The sequence below is a fragment of the Muntiacus reevesi genome, chromosome 22 (assembly GCF_963930625.1).
Source record: "Muntiacus reevesi chromosome 22, mMunRee1.1, whole genome shotgun sequence".
In the NCBI taxonomy this organism is placed as follows: Eukaryota; Metazoa; Chordata; class Mammalia; order Artiodactyla; family Cervidae; genus Muntiacus; species Muntiacus reevesi.
Window position 1 is genome coordinate 22,777,611 of NC_089270.1, and position 24,595 is coordinate 22,802,205.

The following is a 24,595-nucleotide window of genomic DNA, read 5'->3' on the forward strand; positions in this document are numbered from 1 at the left end:
CTTCTGATCTGATACGCAGCAAATCATGTTATTAAGTAGCAAGCACAAACACTTCTTTAAACCATCAAAAACTCAGCATAGAACTTTTTGTTTTTAATTTCTTTTAAAAAATATCATCAACAATAAAACTTGAACTTCATAGGCCATTTTCTTCAATGATTATCTCTCTCTCTCCTTTCTTCCCTTCCCATCCCAGGCTGTAAGCATTTAAAATACCCTGAAAAGTTAAATGATAAATAATTTCTCTAGCAAGGTGGGCTAACTTTTAAAAGATAGCAGCACCTGAGAAACAAGAATGTGGTCATGTGTCAAATATATTTTAAATCTGCTACTGAAATCTTAATTGTGAAGATTTCTTTGTGCTGAATAAATCACTCCCCAAGGCAGCAGAGCCTATTTCATACTTATGAGAAGGCACTGAAAGTTCTTGGTCAATATTTCCCGAAAGTAAAACCTGTACATACATCACCCAGCATGGAGGGATACTTTGTAAGCCAAGTATATTGTTTCCAAGTAAATTTTGAAAACAGAAAATTTGGAGATCTATGATTGTTCGGTTTTTATTTTTCAAATGAAGACATTAATAAAGCAACTATAATATACTATTACTATTATTTTATAATAAGGATGAAATTTCAATGTCCAGGTCTCCTCATTTTCCCACGAACTTGGTATAAGCACAGTCAGGCACCGCGGTGGTTCTCCAGAGCAGCACAGGGAAGATACAGTTCTTGTCCACAGGCAGTGGAGTTCTGGATTTCTGGGTACTGTTGCTTCCAGAATGACCCAGGGAGATGAGTGAAGGGGTGGGTGCTTAGCAGTTCCATGGAATAGCTGGTCTGAGAAAAACAGCTTCCCCACCCCACCCATTTACCTTCATATCAGAAAAAGTTGAACGATAATCCGTATTTATGTGTTAACAGAGATCACTCGTAATGCCTGGTTTTCCTGGAAAGTGGCTAACTAGGCAAGAAAGGGGCTGGAAGCCGTGATTTAGGATCTGCCATCAGCAGGAACACTCCTCTCTGCTTTCAGCTCAGAGGGCGGCTCCCCTTTCCTCCCTGCCAACCCCACCCTGTCTATTATTTGTCACACACTCATTTCACATGCTAGAAGATAATGCTCAAAATCCTCCAAGCTAGGCTTCAACGGTACATCAACTGAGAACTTCCAGATGTACAAGCTGATTTAGAAAAGGCAGAGGAACCAGAGATCAAATGGCCAACATCTGCTGGATCATAGAAAAAGCAAGGTAATTCCAGAAAAACATCTACTTCATTGACAATGCTAAAGTCTTTGACTGTGGATCACAACAAACTGGAAAATTCTTCAAGAGATGGGACTATTAGACCACCTTACCTGTCTCCTGAGAAATCTGTATGCAGGTCAAGAAGCAACAGTTAGAACTGGACATGGAACAATGGACTGGTTCCAAATTGGGAAAGGAGTATGTCAAGGCTGTATATTGTCACCCTGCTTATTTAACTTATATGTAGGGTACATCATGAGAAACGCTGGGCTGGATGAAGCACAAGATTCCTGGGAGAAATATCAATATCCTCAGATAAGCAGATGACACCACCCTTATGGCAGAAAGCAAAGAGGAACTAAAGAGCCTCTTGATGAAGATGAAAGAGAAGGAAAAAGCTGGCTTAAAACTCAACATTCAAAAACTGAAGATCTTGGCATCCGGTCCCATTACTTCAGGGCAAATAGATGGGGAAACAATGGAAACAGTGACAGACTTTACTTTCTTGGGCTCCAAAGTCATTGCAGATGGTGACTGCAGCCATGAAATTAAAAGACTTTGCTCCTTGGAAGAAAAGCTATGACAAACCGAGAGAGCATATTAAAAAGCAGAGACATCACTTTGCTAACAAAGATCCATCTAGCCAAAGCTATGGTTTTTCCAGTAGTATGTGTGCATGTGAGAGCTGGACAATAAAAAAGGCTGAGCACTGAAGAACTGATGCTTTAGAACTGTGGTGTTGGCGAAGACTCTTGAGAGTCCCTTGGACTGCAAGGAGATCCAACCAGTCCATCCTAAAGGAAATCAGTCCTGAATATTCATTGGAAGGACTGATGCTGAAGCCGAAGCTCCAACACTTTGGCCACTTGATGCAAAGAACTGATTCATTGGGTAAGACCCTGATGCTGGGCAAGATTGAAGGCAGGAGGAGCAGGGGATGACAGAGGATGAGATGGCTGGATGGCATCACCGACTCAATGGACTGAGTTTGAGCAAGCTCCAGGAGATGGTGAAGCACAGGGAAGCCTGGCGTGCTGCAGTCCAAACAGTTGCAGAGAGTTGGACATGACTGAGTGACTAAACACACACAGGTAATCTACTGAGCTCCGAGGGTAAAACCCGAGCAGTGTTGATTCTCCCTTGAGTTGGAGCACGGCTTCCCCAGGTCGTTTCCTGAAATGTCTGTACATAAAAATGGGACCGCCTTCACCACTTTTAACTTCATTTTCAGAATTAGGTCTATTAAACCCTGATGTACGTGCAAAAACAACACAATTCAGAGAAAAAAAAAGATCGCAACGTGAGTCTGTACTTAGGTTCAGTTGAGGAAAGCTCCTCAGACACAGGATGTCAGTGAAGGCATCTTCATCCGTGCCCCATCTCTTTTCACCAGCGCTATAGAGAACCTGTTGGACAAGAGAAGACGCAAATGCTAGTGCAAACCCAATTCTGTCTTTTTTTGAGGAGGTGGGATGAGAAGAGGGGTAAGTTTATTTTACAGGTCATTGAGGTCTTCGATAAGCCGTATCTCTCACTTCTAGCAGAAAAATCTGACAGTTGAAGTGGCAGGAGCCAGGGGAATAATAACCAGCACTGGGGAAGGCAGAAAGATGGAGCTAAGGCATCGCTGGGCTTCAGGCTTCTCCTTCAGACAGAAAAGATGAGAGCACGGCCCCAGCTGATGCCGGAGATATAAGAAGGCAGTCAGGAGGGAGGAGAGTTCAAGGAGATGTTTTCTCTGCTGTTACTGACCTGAGCATCCTTTCTGGCCAGCTGCTCATCCACTTTTAGACTCTCATCTCTTCTGCCCTAATCAGAGAAGATAAAAATGAAGGCAGTCTTTTTAAAGACAAATATTCCATCATTTGGCATTTGAACCCGCGGGGCCTCTTAGAGCTGTTTCTTCCAGTGAGGACCACACGGCCCAAAGGAATTGATCACTCACAGCTCTCTTTCTGGCCCTGCCGCTGACTAGCCGTGAAATGTGCAGCAAATCCCTACAGTCTTCTGAGCACGAGTTTCCTTCTCTGGAAACTCAAGGTCTTCAGGGAATCGTAAGACAAGCCACACCTTGGGAGAAAATGTATGCAAACACATCAGATATGTATCAGATACACAGGACGTGTATCTAAAATACATAGAAGCTCTTAAAACTCGACAAAAAGAGAACAAACAACCCAATTAAAAATGGGAAAAATATCTGAATAGATATCAGATACACAGATGGCGAGAAAGTACATCAAAAGATGCTCAACAACATCTCTCTCTCTGTCGTGTCCGACTCTTTGTAACCCCGTGAGCTGGAGCCCACCAGACTCCTCTGTCCGTGCGATTTCCCAGGCAAGAATACTGGAGGGGGTTGCTACTTCCTTCTAAGGGGGATCTTTCTGACCCAGGGATTGAACACAGGTCTCTTGCATTGGTAGGTGAATTCTTTATCACTGAGCCACCTGGGAAATCCACAGTGAAATAGCACTCAGTGATGAAAAAAAAAAAAAAAGGAAATGAGTTATTGAGCCATGAAATGATGCAGTCTGAAAAGCCTATACACTGTATTATTTCAATTATAGGACCACTGGGAAAAAGCAAAACTATAGAGATAAAAAGACCACTGGTTACCAGAGGCTCAGAGGGAGAAACAGAGGGATGAAAGGCTGAAGTACAGATCTTTAGGGCAGTAAAACTATTCCATATGACTTTGTAATGGTGGACACAAGACATTAAACATTTGTCCAAACCCATAGAATGTATAACACAAAGAGTGAATCCTAATGTAAAGTACAGAATTTAGTTACTAATGTGTCAGTTCATTCATTCACCATGTAATCATCATCTAATTCATTTATCATTTAATTCATTCATCAACTATAACCAGTGTACCATGCTAATGCAAGATGTGTGGAAGGAGGAGGGGCATGTGGGAGGTTTCTGTAGCTTCTGCTGCATTTTTCTGGAAATCTAAAACTGCTCTAAAAATAAAGTATTCAAATAAACTCAAAACTCACGAATTCCCCACTAACTCTACTGTTGAAGGCTCTATGGCTAAGTGTGTGTGCTTGCACATAAATAATTCAAGACATTATAGAAGATGGAAGATGGAGAAAGAAAGAAGATTGCCTGCATTATTTTGCAAATTACAGGTGAATGAAACTTTTGGCTTTAATACTTTAAAAAATGTATTTGTTCTAAACTAGTGGTTACCCATGGGGAAAGGGAAGGGAGCAAGGGCATTATAGGGGTAGGGGAATAAGAGATATAAATTATTAGGTATAAAATCAGCTATAAGGATACACTGCACAACATAGGAAATAAAGTCAATATTTTATGATAACTATAAATGGAGTTCAGTTCAGTTCAGTTCAGTCACTCAGTCATGGCTCACTCTTTGCGACCCCATGGCATGCCAGGCCTCCCTGTCTATCACCAACTCCTGGAGCTTGCTCAAACTCATGTCCATCAAGTTGGTGATGCCATCCAACCATCCCAGCCTCTGTCATCCCCTTCTCTTCCTGCTTTCAATCTTGCCCAGAATCAGGGTCTTTTCCAATAAGTCAGTTCTTCACATCAGGTGGCCAAAGTATTGGAGTTTCAGCTTCAGCATCAGTCCTTCCAATGAATATTCAGGACTGATTTCCTTTAGGATGGACTGGTTGGATCTCCTTGCAGTCCAAGGGACTCTTAAGAGTCTTCGCCAACACCACAGTTCAAAAGCATCAATTCAGCAATTATGCCTCAGTATAATTATGCTTCAGTATAAATAAATAATAAACACAAATTTAAAAAATATATTTATGCCTATTTGCAAATATTAGGTCTTTGTATGCCTGCCTGACTTTTGCATGATTTCTTTTCTCTGTTGCTTTCAGTGCTATTGCTACTCTGCCCCAACTAGCTGTCTCTATAGTTTGCTGCTTTCTTGTTCTCCTTTCATCATTCACTCTGTTTCAATAATAAAAGTGTTGATGATCGCTGGCATTAATTCCAATAAGCCGCCACCACCATTTATCAATGACTTTGTGCTGTTGTTCATACTCTTTTTCTCTCTGTATCTTCACAGCACCCTCTGTGGTTGGTAATACTATTATTTTAATTGTACAGATGTGAAATGCAGGCTTTAAGGCTTGAGTTAAAGTAACTTGTCTAAGTACATAGAGCTGGTAGGCAGCAGAGGAGTAGGAGAGTCCAGGCCCGATTCTGAAACTGTCTAGGAGCCCTACTCACCACTGCCTCCTGTGGGCGTGTGCGCTCACCACACATACACTTAATGAATACTGACCTGTGGGATTGTCTGTTTGCAGCGATGTCTCATCAACTTGGATTTATAGGTTCAAATTTCAAAAGGCTTTCGCCATTGGAAACAACTGAAACTATAATTAGGATAAATTGTTCCCTAGTGGCATAATGACAAGTGTTGCCTCGACCCTCAGGCTGGGACAGTGATTGGAATTTTCCTACACATTAAGGGGTGTGTAAATTAGCTGAAAGAGGCTGTTGAGATAAGGCTTAAGTCATTTCCTCTCTTGCACACATGAGTATGTGCATGCTAAGCTGCTTCAGTTGTGTCCAACTCTTTGGGACCTTATGTGCTATAGCCAGCCAAACTCCTCTGTCCAAGGCATTCTCCAGGCAAGAATACTGGAGTGGGTTGCCATCTCCTCCTCCGGGGAATCTTCCCAAGCCAGGGATCAAACCTGTATCTCCTACGTCTCCTGCATTGGCATGTGGGTTCTTTATCACTAGCGGCACCTGGGAAGCCCCTCTTACACACATCTATGACTGTATCTCATCCTTGACCTTCAGTTCAGTTCAGTGCAGATGCTCAGTCATGTCCCACTCTTTGCGACCCCATGGACTGCAGCACGCAAGGCTTCCCTGTCCACCACCAACTCCCGGAGCTTACTCAAACGCATGTTCATTGAGTTGGTGACGCCATCCAACCATCTCAGCCTCTGTCATCTCCTTCTCCTCCCACCTTCAATCTTTCATGGCATCAGGGTCTTTGAACAGTGAGTCAGTTCTTCCCATCAGGCGGCCAAAGTATTGGAGTTTCAGCTTCAGCACCAGTCCTTCCAATGAATATTCAGGACTGATTTCCTTTTGGATGGACTGGTTTGATCTCCTTGCAGTCCAAGGGACTCTCGAGAGTCTTCTCCAACAACACAGTTTGAAAGCATCAGTTCTTCGGTGCTCAATCTTTTTTATTGTCCAACTATCATATCCATACATGACTACTTGGAAAAACCATAAGCTTTTGACTAGATGGACCTTTGTTAGCAAAGTAATGTCTCTGCTTTTTAATATGCCGTTTGGTTTGTCAAAGTTTTTCTTCCAAGGAGCAAGTGTCTTTTAATTTCATGGCTATAATCAGCATCTGCAGTGATTTTGGAGCCCAAGAAAATAAAGTCTCTCCTGTTTCCATTGTTTCCCCATCTACTTACCATGAAGTGATGGGACTGGATGCCAAGGTCTTAGTTTTTTGAATGTTGAGCTTTAAGCCAACTTTTTCACTCTCCTCTTTCACTTTCATCAAGAGGCTCTTTAGTTCCTTTTCACTTTCTGCCATAAGGGTGGTGTCATTTGCATATCTGAAGTTATTGATATTTCTCCTGGCAATCTTGATTCCAGCTTGTGCTTCCTCCAGCCCAGCGTTTCTCACGATGTACTCTGCATATAAGTTAAATAAGCAGGGTGACAATATAGAGCCTTGACGTACTCCTTTTCCTATTTGGAACCAGTTCATTGTTCCATGTCCAGTTCTGACTGTTGCTTCCTGACCTGCATACAGGTTTCTCAGAAGGCAAGTCAGGTGGTCTGGTATTCCCATCACTTGAAGAATTTTCCACAGTTTGTTGTGATCCACACAGTCAAAAGCTTTGGCACAGTCAATAAAACAGAAGTAGATGTTTTTCTGGAACTCTCTTGCTTTTTCAATGATCCAATGGGTGCTGGCAATTTGATCTCTGGTTCCTCTGCCTTTTCTAAATCCAGCTTGAACATGTGGAAGTTCTCAGTTCACATACTGTTGAAGCTTGAATTGGAGAATTTTGAGCATTGTTTTGTTAGCCTGTGAGATGAGTGCAATTGTGCAGTAGTTTGAACATTCTTTGGGATTGCCTTTCTTTGGGATTGGAAAGAAAACTGACCTTTTCCAGTCCTGTGGCCACTGCTCAGTTTCCCAAATTTGCTAGCATTTGAGTGCAGCACTTTCACAGCATCATCTTTTCAGACTTGAAATACGTTAGCTGGAATCCCATCACCTCCACTAGCTTTGATCATGGTAATGCTTCCTAAGGTCCACTTGACTTCACATACCAGGATGTCTGGTTCTAGGTGAGTGACCACATTATCGTGATTATCTGAGTCATTAAGACCTTTTTTGTACAGTTCTTCTATGTATTCTTGCCACCTCTTCTTAATATCTTCTGTTTCTGTTAGGTCCATACCATTTCTGTCCTTTATTGTGCCCATCTTGACCTTACCACCTTTTTTATAAAGCCATAAGCATCATAAAAAGAGACAGCAAGGTGTGGCCACATTTTGGTCACATGGTGATGAAAAGTTTAGCAGTTCTTCCAAAGAGGGCAAGGATGAAGTTGCAGAAAGTCACTTTTTAAGTCCTAAGATTGATATACCCTTCTCTGAAGGTAATGCTTCTCTATTATGCTTCCTACTTAATTTAAATGCTGCCAAAAGTTAAATAAATATTCTTTGGAGTTCAGAAGAAAATCAGCATGTTCTTAAAAATGGAGACACTTACAATGGAAATAAATGATTTTTCTTCTGATGAACTTGTGTGTTTAGTTGCTCACTTGTGTCCAACTCTTCACAGCCCCATGGACTGTAGCCCGCCAGGCTCCTCTGTCCACGGGATTCTCCAGGCAAGAATACTGGAGTGGGTTACCATGCCCTCCTTCAGGGGATCTTCCCAACTCAGGAATTGAACCTAGGTCTCCCATATTGCAGACAGATTGTTTACTATCTGAGCAACCAGGGAAGCCCAGATGAACTCACAGAGTATTTTCTAAAATATTACAAACCCTGATAAAAATACAGTTAATCCTTATACTGATCAAAACAAGTTTTTGACTACTCATTATGTTATACTTTTATGATGGTAGTTAAATATTATGCTGCATGGTTGTGATGCAAATGTAAAATGAACAATCATTCCATAAGGAAAATTGCAACCTCACTGCCTCAGTTTGGTTGTTTGAAAACTTCCTAAAAATCATTATTGAGCATGTATCTTATTGGGGAGTTGGAAAATGAAAAATAAAAACTTACATTTGCCAAAATCAACAGAGCTTTCCGGAAATCACCAGATGTTTCAGAACTAATCTCATCTCCAAGACTCTTCTTGTACACTGAAACCAGATAAGAATGAAACTAAGCCTTGATAAGCTGAAAATATTATTATAAAACAGAAAAGCTTAAATGTCAACACTGGCAAGGGATGAGTACCTGATAAAATAAATCTTGCTGCTGCTTCTTTTTTTAATCTTTCAGTGCTCTTCTGCAATAGATAAATTCTTCTTATAACTATTACTATAGTGTGTGGTGTGGTGGTAGCACAAACACAGAAAAAAAAAAAAAAGCTGCTATTCTGGATCAAATCATGGTTCATTTCATCTGACTATGGCACTAAGAAATGTATAATGAGAAAGCTAGGGTGGCCAAGCGATTAGTCTGCTTTCCAATTTCTATTACATCTTTCTTCCACAGGAACAGAAACCTGGCTTTAAGTAAGACATAGTACACACAGCTTAAAGACCACATTCTCAGCTCTCCTCTTGGCATGAAATGTAGGCCTTTAGGACACTGCTGGGAAATCTCCTTAATGATGGCTCATGTCCACCTTCGTGCCTTCCTCCTTCCTACTGCTTGCTGTGTAGATTGATTGCTGGAGCTCTGGCAGCCCTCTTGGTCTTGAAGGACTACCTCTGAGAGAAGGCATAAAAATAAGCAGGAAGGGGTCTGGGTTCCTGAAAGTTCTGAGGAGCTATCATACCAGTCCTACAACTTCTTATGTCCAGACTTCCATATATGAAAGAAATAAATATTCATCTTACTTAAGTCACTGTTATTTTTGCTGTATTACCTATCTCGAATCTTAATGCATACAGCTAGGCTGTATTATCTGATAGCTCTCAAAAGTAGGAAAGCTACCCTAAAACATACTGTTTTTCCATAACAAATGCCAACTGTGTGTTCACATATTTTAGTACCAACTAGTTGTAGCCCTTTTTACATAACCTGTGATGTGTAGTGTTCAGTGCATCTTAAAAACTCTGTTCTGTTCCATCCACAGAGTAGCATTTCTTTTTGAGCCACTTGTATACCCCGGATACCATGGGGCTATTTGAACTCTGCCTGCTTCATTCTCAAGAACTCTATAAATCAGTCAGATGAATACTTATCCTTTTAAATCAGTAAAGGACAACTATAGAAAGTGACATGAGGACTTCCCTGGTTGCCCAGTGGTTAGGGGATGTGGGTTTGATTCATGGCCCAGAAAGATCCTACATACCAAGGGGCAACTAAATTGCGGGGTGCTGCAACAATTGACCCCACGCTCTAGAGCCCATGAGCTGCAACAAGTGAAGTCACCGCAATGAGAAGCCCATGCACTGCAACTAGAGAAAGCCCGAGTGTAGCAACAAGGACACAGTGGAGCCAAAAACAAATTTAAAAAAAGAAAATGATTTGAGATCATCTAATCTTAACAATAGTTGGGAGAGAAATTTTTTCAGTATGATTTTAGTAACTCTTTTTTTATGAAATCTATAATTTTCCAGAGCAATTCAAGTAAACAAAATCCACTGTAAATATAGATTATTTATCTAAGTAATAATAACATTTAGTAGGCATCATTTCCCCCAACACTCACATGTTATTGTTACACCTATCCTTCACTCTTAGAAAAAAAATTTTAATTTAAAAATATAAAACCTAAAGATGATGCTCTGATTTGTTAGAATTTGGAGAAGTATTTTATAATATTAGAATTATCTAGATGAGACTCATGCAATCTCCCACACCTCCTTTTTACTCCAGGTATTTTTTGTAGGAAATTAGACTAAAAATATGAAAATTTTTTTCAATGAAAGTTGAAAACTACTTTATGCATTTTGGGGCACAGTAGCCTCTTGAGAAACCTGTATGCAGGTCAGGAAGCAACAGTTAGAACTGGACATGGAACAACAGACTGGTTCCAAATAAGAAAAGGAATATGTCAAGGCTGTATATTGTCACCTTGCTTATTTAACTTAAATGCAGAGTACATCATGAGAAACACTGGGCTGGAAGAAGCACAAGCTGGAATCAAGATTACTGGAAGAAATATCAATAACCTCAGATATGCAGATGACACCACCCTTATGGCAGAAAGTGAAGAAGAACTTAAGAGCCTCTTGATGAAAGTGAAAGAGGAGAGTGAAAAAGTTGGCTTAAAGCTCAGCATTCAGAAAACTAAGATCATGGCATCTGGTCCCATCACTTCATGGCAAATAGATGGGGAAACAGTGGAAACAATGGCTGACTTTATTTTTCTGGGCTCCAAAATCACTGCAGATGGTGATTACAGCAATGAAATTAAAAGACGCTTACTCCTTGGAAGGAAACTTATGACCAACCTAGACAGCATATTAAAAAGCAGAGACTACTTTTCCTACAAAGGTCTGTCTAGTCAAGGCTATGGTTTTTCCAAGTAGTCACGTATGGATGTGAGAGTTGGACTATAAAGAAAGCTGAGCACTGAAGAATTGATGCTTTCAATCTGTGGTGTTGGAGAAGACTCTTGAGAGTCCCTTGGACTGCAGGGAGATCCAACCAGTCCGTCCTAAAGGAGATCAGTCCTGGGTGTTCATTGGAAAGACTGATGTTGAAGCTGAAACTCCAATACTTTGGCCACCTGATGTGAAGAGCTGACTCATTTGAAAAGACCCTGATGCTGGAAAAGATTGAGAGCAGGAGGAGAAGGGGATGACAGAGGATGAGATGGTTGGATGGCATCACCGACTTGATGGACATGAGTTTGAGTAAACTCCGGGCGTTGGTGATGGACAGGGAGGCCTGGTGTGCTGCGGTTCATGGGGTCGCAAAGAGTCGGACATGACTGAGCGACTGAACTGAAGTGAGGGTACAGATAAACAAATACAGTGACTTAATAAAGCAGAAGTTAGAGCTCTTGATTCCTGATTCAGTGTTCTCTCGTGCACCGTTGACTTTAAAATACTGGGAAGAGTTCAGAACTTAGATCTCTATTCCTTGAAGTGTTATTGTATCACTGTACTGTACAAGCCACTCCATATACCTGGTCCCTTTACGAGGACCACGTTGGCAGTTGGTCTGATGGATTTCTAACACATAGGTCACTGTTTCACATTACACGACGCCGTTACTCTCCTACAGCTGACTGCAACAGGGTTGGCCTCTGACGAGAGGGAGCCAGCAGCCTACGAAGTGACCTGATAGGAGAACTCTGCCCAAAAGACAGCGCCTTTCTGAGCCCACTGAATCTTCTCTCTTACAGAGTGAGCTGTACAGAGGTTTTTAAAAAGACTAACAATGAAGTGGAAAGACTCCCAGAAATAAAGTGTAAAACTGAAGCCAAGACAAAAGCAGAAACCGTGAGCAAACGCAAGCTTTGAGGAGACACATACCATGTGGTGAGGGAAGAGATGTTACTTGGTCTCTTGAAGATCAGTAGAGGCAGAGAAGGAGGGGAAAAAGTTGCTCGGATGGAGATGTGCAGGGGAGCCATGCATGCCTGACGCAAAGGGAGCGAGTGGACGGCTGAGTCCCTAGCAAAGTTCTGGGTCCTGTATCAGCTCGGCTCTACATGATTGAGACTATGGGCTCTAGCTCTCTTCCTTCTTTTACTATTTCCTTCTCTCAATTCTTGTGTATCATGAATCCCTGCTTACCAAGGGAACCTAGATGTAGTTTAATTCTTTCTAGCTTTGGGGAGCTTAACTCACAGATACCGGGGCATCTGGTAACCCTGAATAAGGATCACTTGTCATATCTGCAAAACAATAGTCCCATTCACTTGGCTCTTGAGGTCCCCTATCTCAATCTTAAGGATATCCATTCAATAAATATTCTGAGCACTGGAGAAAAAACATAGAGCAAAAGAGACAAAAATTTCCCTTCATAGAGATTACACCACAGGGCTGTTTGTACATAAATAAATGCTGAACTTCAGGGAGAATTTTGGGGTCAGTCATCTCATGGAGTGTAACTCTTCTAACAGATACCAAAAAGCAACTTAGCATCTTGGGATACAGCCCTGGGGTCTGGTGATTTTTCACAAGTACATATTGTTGAACTGAGGGAATCAAAGACATTAAACATCTACCATGTACCCATCTATGCCTATTTTTGAGCAATGGTCTCATTCTACCCCAAATTTGCCCCTCTACACCTTGATTTGTGGAGCTGGGGTGGAACTTGACAAATGAGATTTCTCTTTTGTCCCCCACACCCCACCTCCCTCTCAGGTTCCACCAATGAGGGGAGCAGAGGGAGATCAGATGGAAGGCAGAAGGAGGAAGGAAGGACAGTGTCAATCTGGTGAAGAGATGCATTCCGAGAGCAGCAGTTGGCTCCAGGCTCCTAGAATAAGTCGCCTGTTTACATGCTATTTCAAGGCTATTACATGGAGGTAATAGCCTTAGTGAGATGGAGCTCCCTTCCCCTCCACGGAGATCTGAACTCCAGTTCCTGGGGCCTCTCCTCTGAACCCCTGAAGTATTGGGCTGGCCAAAAAGTTTGTTTGGGTTTTCCCATAAAATATTACAGAAAAACCGGAACAGACTTCTGGCCAACCTAGTACCAACAACGGAAAGTACCAGCAACTCCTCTGAGCCAGTTTCTAAAAACCCAAATCTCGTCCCGGCCTTGAGGGTTACACTTCTGAGCCTCCCCTGTGTTTCTGTTCCACTTTTTCAGTTTTCCAGAAGGTGCTTAAACAATTGATATTAAAATTCTCTTTGTTAAAGCACCTAGTGTGTTTCTCATTTTCTGACTAGACCTGATTAGCACATTAACAATAAAACAGTCACCTATCATTGAGGGATCTACATTCAAGTGAGAAATTCTCAAAGTAACCTCTCTAACACCCACCTGAGGACAGGTATATCCCTCCTTTTGCTCTCTTCCACCGCAAAAGCCCCCATGATACAAAACCATAGAAACCATGGCTCCCTTAAGGTACATGGAGGGGGTGACAGAGAGCTGTTGTTTAATAAGAATTGGGCTGGTCATTGTCCCTTGCTCTTTGCAGCTAACCTCTAAACACTCAGAATTTCCCCAATAGGAATATCATTGTTATTCATGGAGGGTCCCTTGAACCACAGCTGAGTTTATGCTAACAAGATGACTCCAGATGGCGCTGGGTCATACTAGAAAGATCAACTCGGTGACTAAAGGGTTAAGGCTTTGAGCCATGTGATATCAGCCTGACCTCTGGTGGGGAGGAGGGGACTAGAGATGGAGTTCAGTCACATGGCTGTGATGGAGTCGGTCACGCCTGTGTAGGACTTCCTTGGTGGTCCCGTGGGTAAGAATCCACGTGCAATGAAATGCAGGGGGCACAAGTTTGATCCCCAGTCCGGGAAGATCACACATGCCGTGGGGCACCTAAGCCCATGTGCCACAACTACTGAAGCCTGCACGCTCTAGAGTCCATGCTCTGCAACAAGAGAAGCCACCGCAGTGAGAAGCCCATGAAGCACAGCCAAGAGTAAGAGTAGCCCCTGATTGCTGCAATTAGAGAAAGCCTGCATGCAGCAATGAAGACCCAGGGCAGCCAAAAATAAATAAATAAGTAAAATGTTCTGTTGCTTAATTTCTAAAAAACCCCCAAAACCATGCATGTGTAATAAAACCCCACTGAAAACCCCAGACACCAACAACCAAGTGAACCTCCTTGGCTGGCAGTTAAACTGATACATCACTCTGCTGGGAGGGGGATGCACCTTGAGACCTGCAGGCTCTGTGTTCGGGACCCTCCCAGACTTTTCCCAGTACATCTCTTCACGCCACCAGTCTTGATGGTGCCCTGGAGTAGAAAATGGCAACCCACTCCAGCATTCTTGCCTGAAAAGTTCAATGGGCAGAGGAGTCTGGCAGCTACAGTCCATGGGATCACCAAGAGTTAGTCACGACTGAGCACACACACACACACACAATTTCCCACACCAAAAATCATGAGGCTAAGCCCAGTGTTTTTAACATGTGATATGAATATACAATGATTTGAGTCTCTTCCATTGATGAAAATGCTTGATTCAATTAAGCAGTAATTGCTGAGAGCAAAATCCACTAGAGTTGTAATGTTGTACATGCAAAGCATTAATGCCATTGCTATGTAGCAGCTTCTAGCTCAGATCATATTAAAATGTTCTTTGAAAATCCACAGCCCTTAGTCCATCTTAGATGTGTCCTCCTTTCTATACTCTTGCCTTCTCAAAATCACTCATGAAGAAGAACTTGGTGGGTTTCTGGGGGAAAACAACATTGGCTTATATAGGTGTGAACAGGGGTAAAGGTGAGCAGAAAATAAGATCACCTGTATAGTAGGCATGGCCGATCTCCTGCATCTGCTTGCTTGTCCTAGTGGTTAGAATTTCGATCAGAGCATCTTCATTTGTTCCCGTGCCCTAGAAAGAAAAAGGAAAACTATTTTTTAGAAATTATTTATTTATTTGGCTGCACTGGGTCTTAGTTGTGGCATTCAGGATCTCTAGTTGTGGCATGCCAACTTAGTTGCCCCACTGCATGTGGGATTTTAGTTCCTGAACCAGGGATTGAATCCATCTCCCTTGCACTGGAAGACAGATTTTTAACCACTGAATCACCAGGGAAGTCTCATCGAAAACTATTTTTAGAATACTTTAAAAACTCAGTTTTATGCACTTCCGTCTCAATATCTTGTTTTACACAGGAGAAAAGAATCGTTTTTCGTCAATCGCTTGCTCTAAACCAGTTTTTAAATTTTCTGTATATTTTAGTATTAAAATAACATGAATCATCTAAAGTTAACTGACATTAAAATTTTAAAGAAAATATCCTGCTGTAGTGTAAAAATTCATTGACTAATTCCAGGAGGCAAGAGTATAAAGGGAAAGCTTACATCACTCAGGATCGGAAGTTGAGCATTCGAATGTGTCATTGTATTTAGAGAGGGCTCTGCAATTCTTCTGAATGAGTTCATCCTTGTGCCAATACACTGCATTGGTCAGCAGGCATCACCCTCTTCATTGGGGAGGTTTTTAAAGCCTCGATATTGCATGAGACCATGAGCCCAGCTGGTTTAGAGGCTAGTGATTCCTGAGTCTTGGTTTATATTGAGGTCACTGAGTCACACTGTAGAAGCCATTTACATCAGGACTTGATTAAAGCAGGTCAAGGTGGTATAAGAAGAGAGGCTGAATTGTGTCCCTCTGTGGCAAAGATTCCCAGTGGTCCCCAAGAGATCTCCTTTTCAACTTATTTATCTTATTATTTTTAAATAGACTTTTTTTGGGGGGGGGGTGTTTTCCTTCTTTTTAAAACTTTATTGAAGTATAGTTGATTGCAATGTCATGTTAGTTTCAGGTGTACAACAAAGTGATTCAGTTATACATAAACATACATACATTCTTTTTCAGATTCTTTTCTTATATAGGTTATCATGGAATATTGAATAAAGCTCCCTGGGCTATACAATAGGCTCTTGCTGGTTATCTATCTTTTCTACATTAGTGTGCATATGTTAATCCCAAGCTCCTGATTCATTCTAGGGCAGTTCTAGGTTTACAGCAAAATTGAGCAGATCCAATATTTCTGTTTTCATCGTTGACAGAATCGCCATTAGGTGCCCATCAGCAGATGAATGGATAAGGAAGCTATGGTACATATACACCATGGAATATTACTCAGCCATTAAAAAGAATTCATTTGAATCAGTTCTAATGAGATGGATGAAACTGAAGCCCATTATACAGAGTGAAGTAAGCCAGAAACATAAAGATCAATACAGTGTACTAACGCATATACATGGAATTTAGAAAGATGGTAATGATAACCCTATATGCAAAACAGAAAAAGAGACACAGATGTACAGAACAGACTTTTGGACTCTGTGGGAGAAGGTGAGGGTGGGATGTTTAGAGAGAACAGCATTGAAATATGTATATTATCTAGGGTGAAACAGATCACCAGCCCAGGTTGGATGCATGAGACAAGTGCTCGGGCCTGGTGCACTGGGAAGACCCAGAGGAATCGGGTGGAGAGGGAAGTGGGAGGGGGATTGGGATGGGGAATACATGTAAATCCATGGCTGATTCATGTCAATGTATGACAAAAACCACTATAATATTGTAAAGTAATTAGCCTCCAACTGATAAAAATAAATGAAAAAAAAAACAACTATTGGGTGTAAGATAGGCACAACAATGTACTGTACAACATGCAGAATATAGCCAATATTTTGTAGTAGTATAAATTGAGTGCAACTTTTTAAAATGTATAAAAAATAAAAAAAAAAAGTAATAAATAATCAAGATAAAATAAAAGAATAATCAATGAAAAAAAAAAAAACTGAGCACAAAACTACCCAAATAAAGTGGCTTCCCAGATGGCTCAGTGGTAAAGAACCTGCCTGCCAATGCAGGAGACACAAGAGATGTGAGTTTGATCCTGGGTGGGGAAGATCCCCTGGAGGAAGGCATGGCAACCCACTCCAGTATTCTTGCCTGGAGAATCTCACGGACAGAGGAGGTGGACACAAATGAAGTGACTTAGCCACACATGCACCCAAATAAAGACCATATTTCTCAGCTTCCCTTCGAGCTAGGTTTACCTATATAACTAAATTCTGATCCATGAAATACCTGTGATGCCTCACGTACAATTTCTGGGAGTCTGTAAAAAGAAAAGATGAACACTTCTTGGTCTTTGACTCTTTTCAGTTGCCTGGAATAAAGGTATAATGGCTGGATGTTGAGCAGCCATCTAGATAAGAAGTGTAATCTACAGGCTGAAGATGGTGGAACCCCAAGACTGAAGGTCTGATAATGATGGTGCCATAATACTGAGCTATGGACGGCCTCCTTTGGATTTCTTTTACATACTGGGAAAATTTCTAATCCTTGTTGGCTAATCTAATTCTCACCATTTCACCTGCTAAGCCGTCCCCCGTGTAGCAGCCACAGAAACACACTGCTGAGATTTCCTTTCAAGAGAATATGCTGCAAAGAATGTAGCTGGCTGATAGCTTCCAACCTTTGGATCCGGCACAAAATTCACAGCAAGATCATGGTCTCTCCAGCTGCTTTCAGCCATGACTGAGCATGCAAGGGGAACCAAAGCTGGGCCACCATCCCACCCCATGTGACTCCTCCAAAGGGCACGCCTTGCTCGGGGCTCCCCACCGGCCTGCCACGGCTTCCTCAGAGCAGCGCTGTAGACGGAGGCTCTTCCCGCCTGAGCCATCTTCCTTCCCTCATCCCTTCACAGGGGTCACACCTGTACTGTAGTCAGCAGGTTCACCCCACCTACCCTGCTGTCTCTTATCTTTTGCAAGCGTTTCACCCAATATAACTCTTGTACCTCTTGCCATCTGCTTCTTGGGTACCTATGCTTCTTCCACAGAAAAGAAACTGACTATTTCTGATGGGAAGGCAGAAGATGGTCTTGCCTCAGAACTAGACTTCTTTCTTCCCCTCCTTCAGGTCGTAAGTCCCCTACACACAAAGCTTCAAGTTGCAAACTCTCAAAGACTCGAACATGTCCCTGTATGCCAACTTTCATACTGCCCTACTGTACATTTCAAGGTATTAATATCTTAAAATTAAAACTGTTTTATTTCTTGTGTCTGTTTTTTATGTATTATCTGTGTGAACAGTATTATAAATCTATTACAGTATAGTACTATATAGCTGATAGTTAGTTGGGTACCTAGGCCCACTCTGTTGGGTTTATGAACGAATTGGACTTTACGAACTCACTCTCGGAACTCATTCATATGTCAAGCATCTATTTCATCACAGGCTTTCCTTTAGAACAAGAGAGGTTCCTAGAGGGATGATGTTCCCTGATATGATCAAAGTTTCCCTGTTCATTAGATGTAAAAAATAATACGTAAATGGACCAAAAAATCAACAAGATAATTTTAGATGGTAAAAGGTGCAGTTAAGAAAATTAAACTGAGTGAATTAATAGAAAACATCTGGAAGAATAGTGTTCCAGATGGAAAGAACATCATGTATAAAGACTTCAAGATAAGAATAAACTGAGAATGTCCACAGAGCATCAAGAAAGCCAGCACAGCTACAGCAATGAATTGGGGTGGCGGGCAGGGGAGGAGAGGGTGTGATGATCAGTTTTATGTGTCAATCTGGCCAGGCTACAGTCCTCAGTTATTCAAACATTAATCTAGTGTTGCTGTGAAGGTATTTTGCAGTTACAGCCCATTATCGATCAATCTTACGGGGGAGCATCTTAGATATTCTAAGCAGGCCTAATTCAATCAGTCAAACAGCCTTAATTAAGAAGAGAGCTGAGCGTCTCTGGAAAAAAAAAAAAATTGGTAGCTTTTAAGTGTGAGAGGAAGTGAGGGATCAAGGATAGTTCTAGGTTTGGGGCCTAGGCAATAGGGTTAATGATGGGGCCCCTAACTCTCAATGACAACAAAACAGAGAATGTGACTCCTCAGGTCAAAAAAACAAAATTGGACAATATCCTTTCAGGCTAGGAACATGTGGGCTTAAGGTTCCACAACTGCTTCCCATTTCAGGGTTGTTCTAACAATTGGAGAGCACAGAATATCCAAATCCATCATATTGACTCCCATACTTCAAGTGTGTGGACCTTCCCCGGTGTTGCAGGGGTAAAGAACCCGTGTGACAATGTAGGTGACACAAGACACTCGGGTTCAATCCCTGGGTCGGGAACATCCCCCTGGAGAAGGAAATGGCAACCCGCTCCAGTATTCTTGCCTGGAGAAGCCCATGGACAGAGGAGGCTGGCGGGTTACAGTCCACGGGGTCACAAAGAGCATGACTAAGCAACCAAGCATGTGGTCAAGTGTGCACTGGAAGAAAGACACTCCTGATCATCAAATCTGAGGCAGAAACGGCCTGAGGAGGGCTCATACCTTCATGGATTTCTTCAGCTGTTTTGCATCGAACACAGCCGGTGGGGTCACCAGGGCTACCATGAGATCCTTGAAGTGTCCAGAGAGATCACCCTTCAAGTCATCTTTCAGTTCCTGAAATTAAAAGAAAGAGAAAGAAAATCATGAACTACTTCTTTTCTCTTCCTCCAAAGTCATCTAGTAACAGATGAACATGAATGTATGAATTCAGACAAAAAACATGTGTATCCACAGGACATAAACAGAAATGGTGAAAACACTTCTATGGCTATTAATCTGCATTTTATGATTGCTTCCAAAACGTTCTGTTTTATAGATGGTTTCCTGCAGGGAAGGCAGTGGAGGAGGTCCTGTGAGGGGCACAGATATGAACTATCCAAATGAGTTTCCCAGGTCCCTGATGCTTTCAGTGGGAAGGCGATAGGGAGGAGCCCCGTAATTCACACCCAGTTTTAACGGGAGGTGCTCCACTCTGCCTGGCTTCTCAGTGTCTGCCAAACAGCTTCAAAGGGAGAAGATGCGGGAAGACAGCGCGTGGTCGTTTGCCTCTGCTCAGAGTGTGGGACGAGGAGGCATCCAAAGCAGTCTTCTGACAACAAGAGCAGGGGAAACTAGAAATGTGGCAACAGGGGAACCTCATTTATTGATACTCTCTTTCAGCAGTGTTTTCACACTAAGTGTGATCACACCTAAGTCCGATCCATCTCCCTCGCTTGAAGGCAAGTAATATGGTTTCTATTTTTAGTAGCCAAAGGAGTATTACTGAATAATTATTTTTTCCTGCTCTTGATGATGAGCTCCAGCCTTGAAACAAGAGGCTGAAAGCCCACCACACTGCTATGACAATGTGGGTGCAGACCAATATCTTCCATGACACTGGGGGCCGGGTGAGGGTAGGCTCCTGCCAAAACAAATGGGATGGAGCCACTGCAGTCATCGTGGGGGGTTTCCTCTTCAACAGCTAAACTCCAACCCATCTGTCCTCAACCCGGATCTTACTTCACAGGCTCTCCTTCTGCCCCACTGTGAGACACGGTTGTCACCCTTCCCCTCTATCCTTCCTCCATGTTTTGGAAATCCTGAAAGGCCAATGGATCGTTCACTCCATGGAGCATGAGTATGTTGCCTTGGCCAGAAGCTTGGCAATTTTTTTAATTTAACAAGTGTTTACTGGGTACCTGCTCTGTGCTAGGCACTTAATGATGAGTTAGACACAATCCTTACCCCTAGGACACTGTACCCTAAAGGGAAAAACAGAAAGAGTCAAAGGTAAAATTCCGAAGTAATATATTAAATATCTGATAAAGGGAACGCAGCGCTTCCTCAATGGCTGAGGAGTAAAGAAACTGCCTTCACTGCAAGAGATGCAGTTGCAATCCCCAGATGGGGAAGATCCCCTGAAGGAAGAAATGGCAACCCACTCCAGTACTTTTGCTGGGAAAATCCCACGGACGGAGGAACCTAGTGGGCTACAGTCTGCGGGGTCACAAAGAGTTGGACACAAGTGAGTAACTGAGCGACAGAGGAAACACAGAGAAGGGTGTCCTAACGGAGCCGTGGGCTGGGAGAACACTGCTGGGTGATGCCTCAGCGGCCTGTGGATGGTCACAACACACTCTTGATTCTGGATCCGATAGCCTGACTGGTTTGTGTTTCTGCTCTTTCCCTTACCAGTTCAGTAGCCAGGCAGCTAAAATAATCTTTTAAAAATAAAAATTAGGTTACAAATTCTCCTTTGCAAAAGGCAAAAGGAGAAAGGGAAAGATATACCCAACTGAATGCAGAGTTCCAGAGAATAGCAAGGAGAGATAAGAAAGTCTTCTTAACTGACCAATCCAAAGAAATAGAGGAAAACAACAGAATGGGAAAGACTACAGATCTCTTCAAGAAAATAAGAGATACCAAGGGAACACTTCATGCAAAAATGGGCATGATAAAGGACAGAAATGGCAAGGACCTAACAGAAGCAGAAGAGATTAAGAAGAGGTAGCAAGAATACATGGGAGAACTACACAAAATGACCCAGATAACCATGATGTGGTCACTCACCTAGAGCCAGACACCCTGGTGTGTGAAGTCAAGTGAACCTTAGGAAACATTACCACGATCAAAGCTAGTGGAGGTGATGGAATTCCAGCTAACTTATTTCAAGTCTGAAAAGATGATGCTGTGAAAGTGCTGCACTCAAAATGCCAACACATTTGGGAAACTCAGCAGTGGCCACAGGACTGGAAAAGGTCAGTTTTCATTCCAATCCCAAAGAAAAGCAATGCCAAAGAATGTTCCAACTACCACACAACTATGCTCATTTCACATGCTAGCAAGGTAATGTTCAAAATCCTTCAAGCTAGGCTTCAACAATATGTGAACCGAGAATGTCCAGATGTACAAGCTGGATTTAGAAATGGCAGAGGAACCAGAGATCAAATTGCCAAATTTGATATGAATTGGAAAGGAGAGGATGTTTTCCAGCCCTGTGGTCACTGCTAATTTTCTTAAAGAGATCATAGAAAAAGCAAGGCAATTCCAAAAGTCATCTACTTCTGCTTCATTGACTAAATGAAGCTAAAGCCTTTGACTGTGTGGATCACAACAAACTGAAAAATCCTTAAAGAGATGGGACTATCAGACTACCTAACCTGCCTCCTGAGAAACCTGTATGCAGCTCAAGAAGCAACAGTTAGTACCAGACATGGAACAACAGACTGGTTCCAAATTTGGGAAAGGAGTACATCAAGCCTGTATATTGTCACCCTGCTTATTTAAAGTCTATACAGAGTATATCATGCGAAATGAAAGGCTGAGTGAAGCACAAGCTGGAATCAACATTGCTGGGAAAAATATCAGTAACCTCAGATATGCAGATGATACCACACTAATGGCATAATGGGAATAGGAACTAAAGAGTCTCTTGACGAAGGTGAAAGAGGAGAGTGAAAAAGCTGGCCTAAAACTCAACACTCAAAAAACTAGGTGGAAAAGACACACAAAATGCTCCTGAAGGGTTCTTATATAACTTCTGGTGTTTAGTAAGTTTTCATTTGCTGAATGAATTAAAAAATATATAATTACATAAATATATTAAAGCTGAAAGAGAAACTGAAGATCACCTAAGACAGGGCTTATCAGATAACTGATCAGATGATTCTTGGTTGCGGGGACTGTCTGGCACATTGAAGGATGTTGAACAGCATCTCTGATCTTGTCCCATGAGGTACCAGCAACATCCCTCTCCCACCAGTTGTGGCAATCAGCATGTTTGGAGATGCTGACAAATAGTCACTGGGGAGCAAAATCATCCTTGATTTAGAGCCACAGATCCAAGGCAACCCTCCTTATTCAATGGTGACGATAGCTGAGGTCCAGAAAGGTCAAATAACACGTCCAAGGCCATTCAGACAGTTAAGGGCAAGACCACATCTATTCCAGGCTATTGACTGGATATACTGGGCACTTTCTGTTACGCTTGGCCTGCAATAAAAGATCTGGGGGCATCATCACGTTGGAGCAGCCCTGATCCATCAGTGATTAGCTCATTACTGCCTGTTAGGGAACCGTACCTTTCCACATATTGCTTGATATTCCTTAGCAATCAGCTGCCGTTGTGCATTCGTCCTCTCAGTCAGAACGCTGATCAGTGTTTTCTCATCGGTCCCTAAATGAGGCGAAAATAATTGTATTCACCATCAACCCAAATATGCTTAATGCATCTGTCATGAACAAAAGAAAGATGATTAACTGTCTGCAACAGATGCAGAGAGGAAGGCATTTTAATTTCTAATTTCTAGGTCTTATCAGGTTGGCATCTTTATTTCTTTGATTCCCTGGCTTTGAGGAAAGAAAATTAACTTTATTTGGATAGTTTTAGGGGAAGAAAGCCATCATGGCTCAAATAGTCCTATCCATACATCAGACAGAGGAAAAAAGCACAAGGATCACGCCGCTTTTGAAGTAGGTTTTTTTCATCCTTGTGAGGTTCAGTTACTGTCATTTCACCTTCTATCTTTCTCTTATCTCCATATTTGGTACACAAAGTCATTTTTTTCCCTAGAAAAAAGGAACTGATGCTAATTGAGAGCCTAGCACACACTAGGCATCTTTTTTTTTCATTTATTTTTATTAGTTGGAGGCTAATTACTTTACAATATTGTAGTGGTTTTTGTCATACACTGACATGAATCAACCGTGGATTTACATGTATTCCCCATCCCGATCCCCCCTCCCACCTCCCTCTCCACCCGATCCCTCTGGGTCCTCCCAGTGCACCAGGCCCGAGCACTTGTCTCATGCATCCAACCTGGGCTGGTGATCTGTTTCACCATAGATAATATACATGTTTCAATGCTATTCTCTCGAAACATCCCACTCTCGCCTTCTCCCACAGAGTCCAAAAGTCTGTTCTGTACATCTGTGTTTCTTTTTCTGTTTTGCATATAGGTTATCATTACCATCTTTCTAAATTCCATATATATGTGTTAGTATACTGTAATGGTCTTTTATCTTTCTGGCTTACTTCACTCTGTATAATGGGCTCCAGTTTCATCCATCTCATTAGAACTGATTCAAATGAATTCTTTTTAATGGCTGAGTAATATTCCATGGTGTATATGTACCACAGCTTCCTTATCCATTTGCTGATGGGCATCTAGGTTGCTTCCAAAAAATATGGAACGCTTCACGAATTTGCATGTCATCCTTGCGCAGGGGCCATGCTAATCTTCTCTGTATCGTTCCAGTTTTAGTGTATGTGCTGCCAAAGCGAACACTAGGCATCTTTTATTTATTGTCATAGTTAATACTGCCCAGGACAGTAGGTATGATTAAACTGTTCTAACGATAAAGATGTAAACATTTAGAGAACTCATCTCATTTGCCAAAGTCATGCAGCTTTTAAGTGGCACAGCAAGAATTTGAACCTTAATCCAAATCTTTTAACCCAAAACATGTATTTCTATGTCCACTGGTCCATACATGTTTCAGGCATTTCAGACCCATATACTTAACCACCTGTTTTAAGTACAAGTAAAGGGCTGATGTTCAAGCTGGATTTAGAAAAGGCAGAGGAACCAGAGATCAAATTGCCAGCACCCACTGGATCATTGAAAAAGCGAGAATTCCAGAAAAACATCTATTTCTGCTTTATTGACTATGCCAAAGCCGTTGACTGTGTGGATCACAGGAAACTGTGGAAAGTTCTGAAAGAG

General features: G+C 42.0%; 1 protein-coding gene and 1 non-coding gene across 2 annotated transcripts in view; both read right to left on the minus strand.

The window, feature by feature from the left end:
* Window positions 1–24,595, minus strand: part of ANXA3 (annexin A3) — a 69,831-nt gene that overhangs the window by 15,305 nt on the left and 29,931 nt on the right. Inside the window, exons 4-9 of the mRNA XM_065914001.1 lie at window positions 22,952–23,046; window positions 19,392–19,505; window positions 14,823–14,913; window positions 8,534–8,613; window positions 3,002–3,058; window positions 2,562–2,655 (exon numbers count right to left, since the gene is read on the minus strand). Coding sequence (XP_065770073.1) covers window positions 2,562–2,655; window positions 3,002–3,058; window positions 8,534–8,613; window positions 14,823–14,913; window positions 19,392–19,505; window positions 22,952–23,046 — 531 coding nt within the window. The remainder of the gene's footprint in view (window positions 1–2,561; window positions 2,656–3,001; window positions 3,059–8,533; window positions 8,614–14,822; window positions 14,914–19,391; window positions 19,506–22,951; window positions 23,047–24,595) is intronic.
* On the minus strand, window positions 24,051–24,157 carry LOC136153103 (U6 spliceosomal RNA). The gene has a single exon (XR_010660343.1). It is a non-coding gene; the product is annotated as a U6 spliceosomal RNA (small nuclear RNA).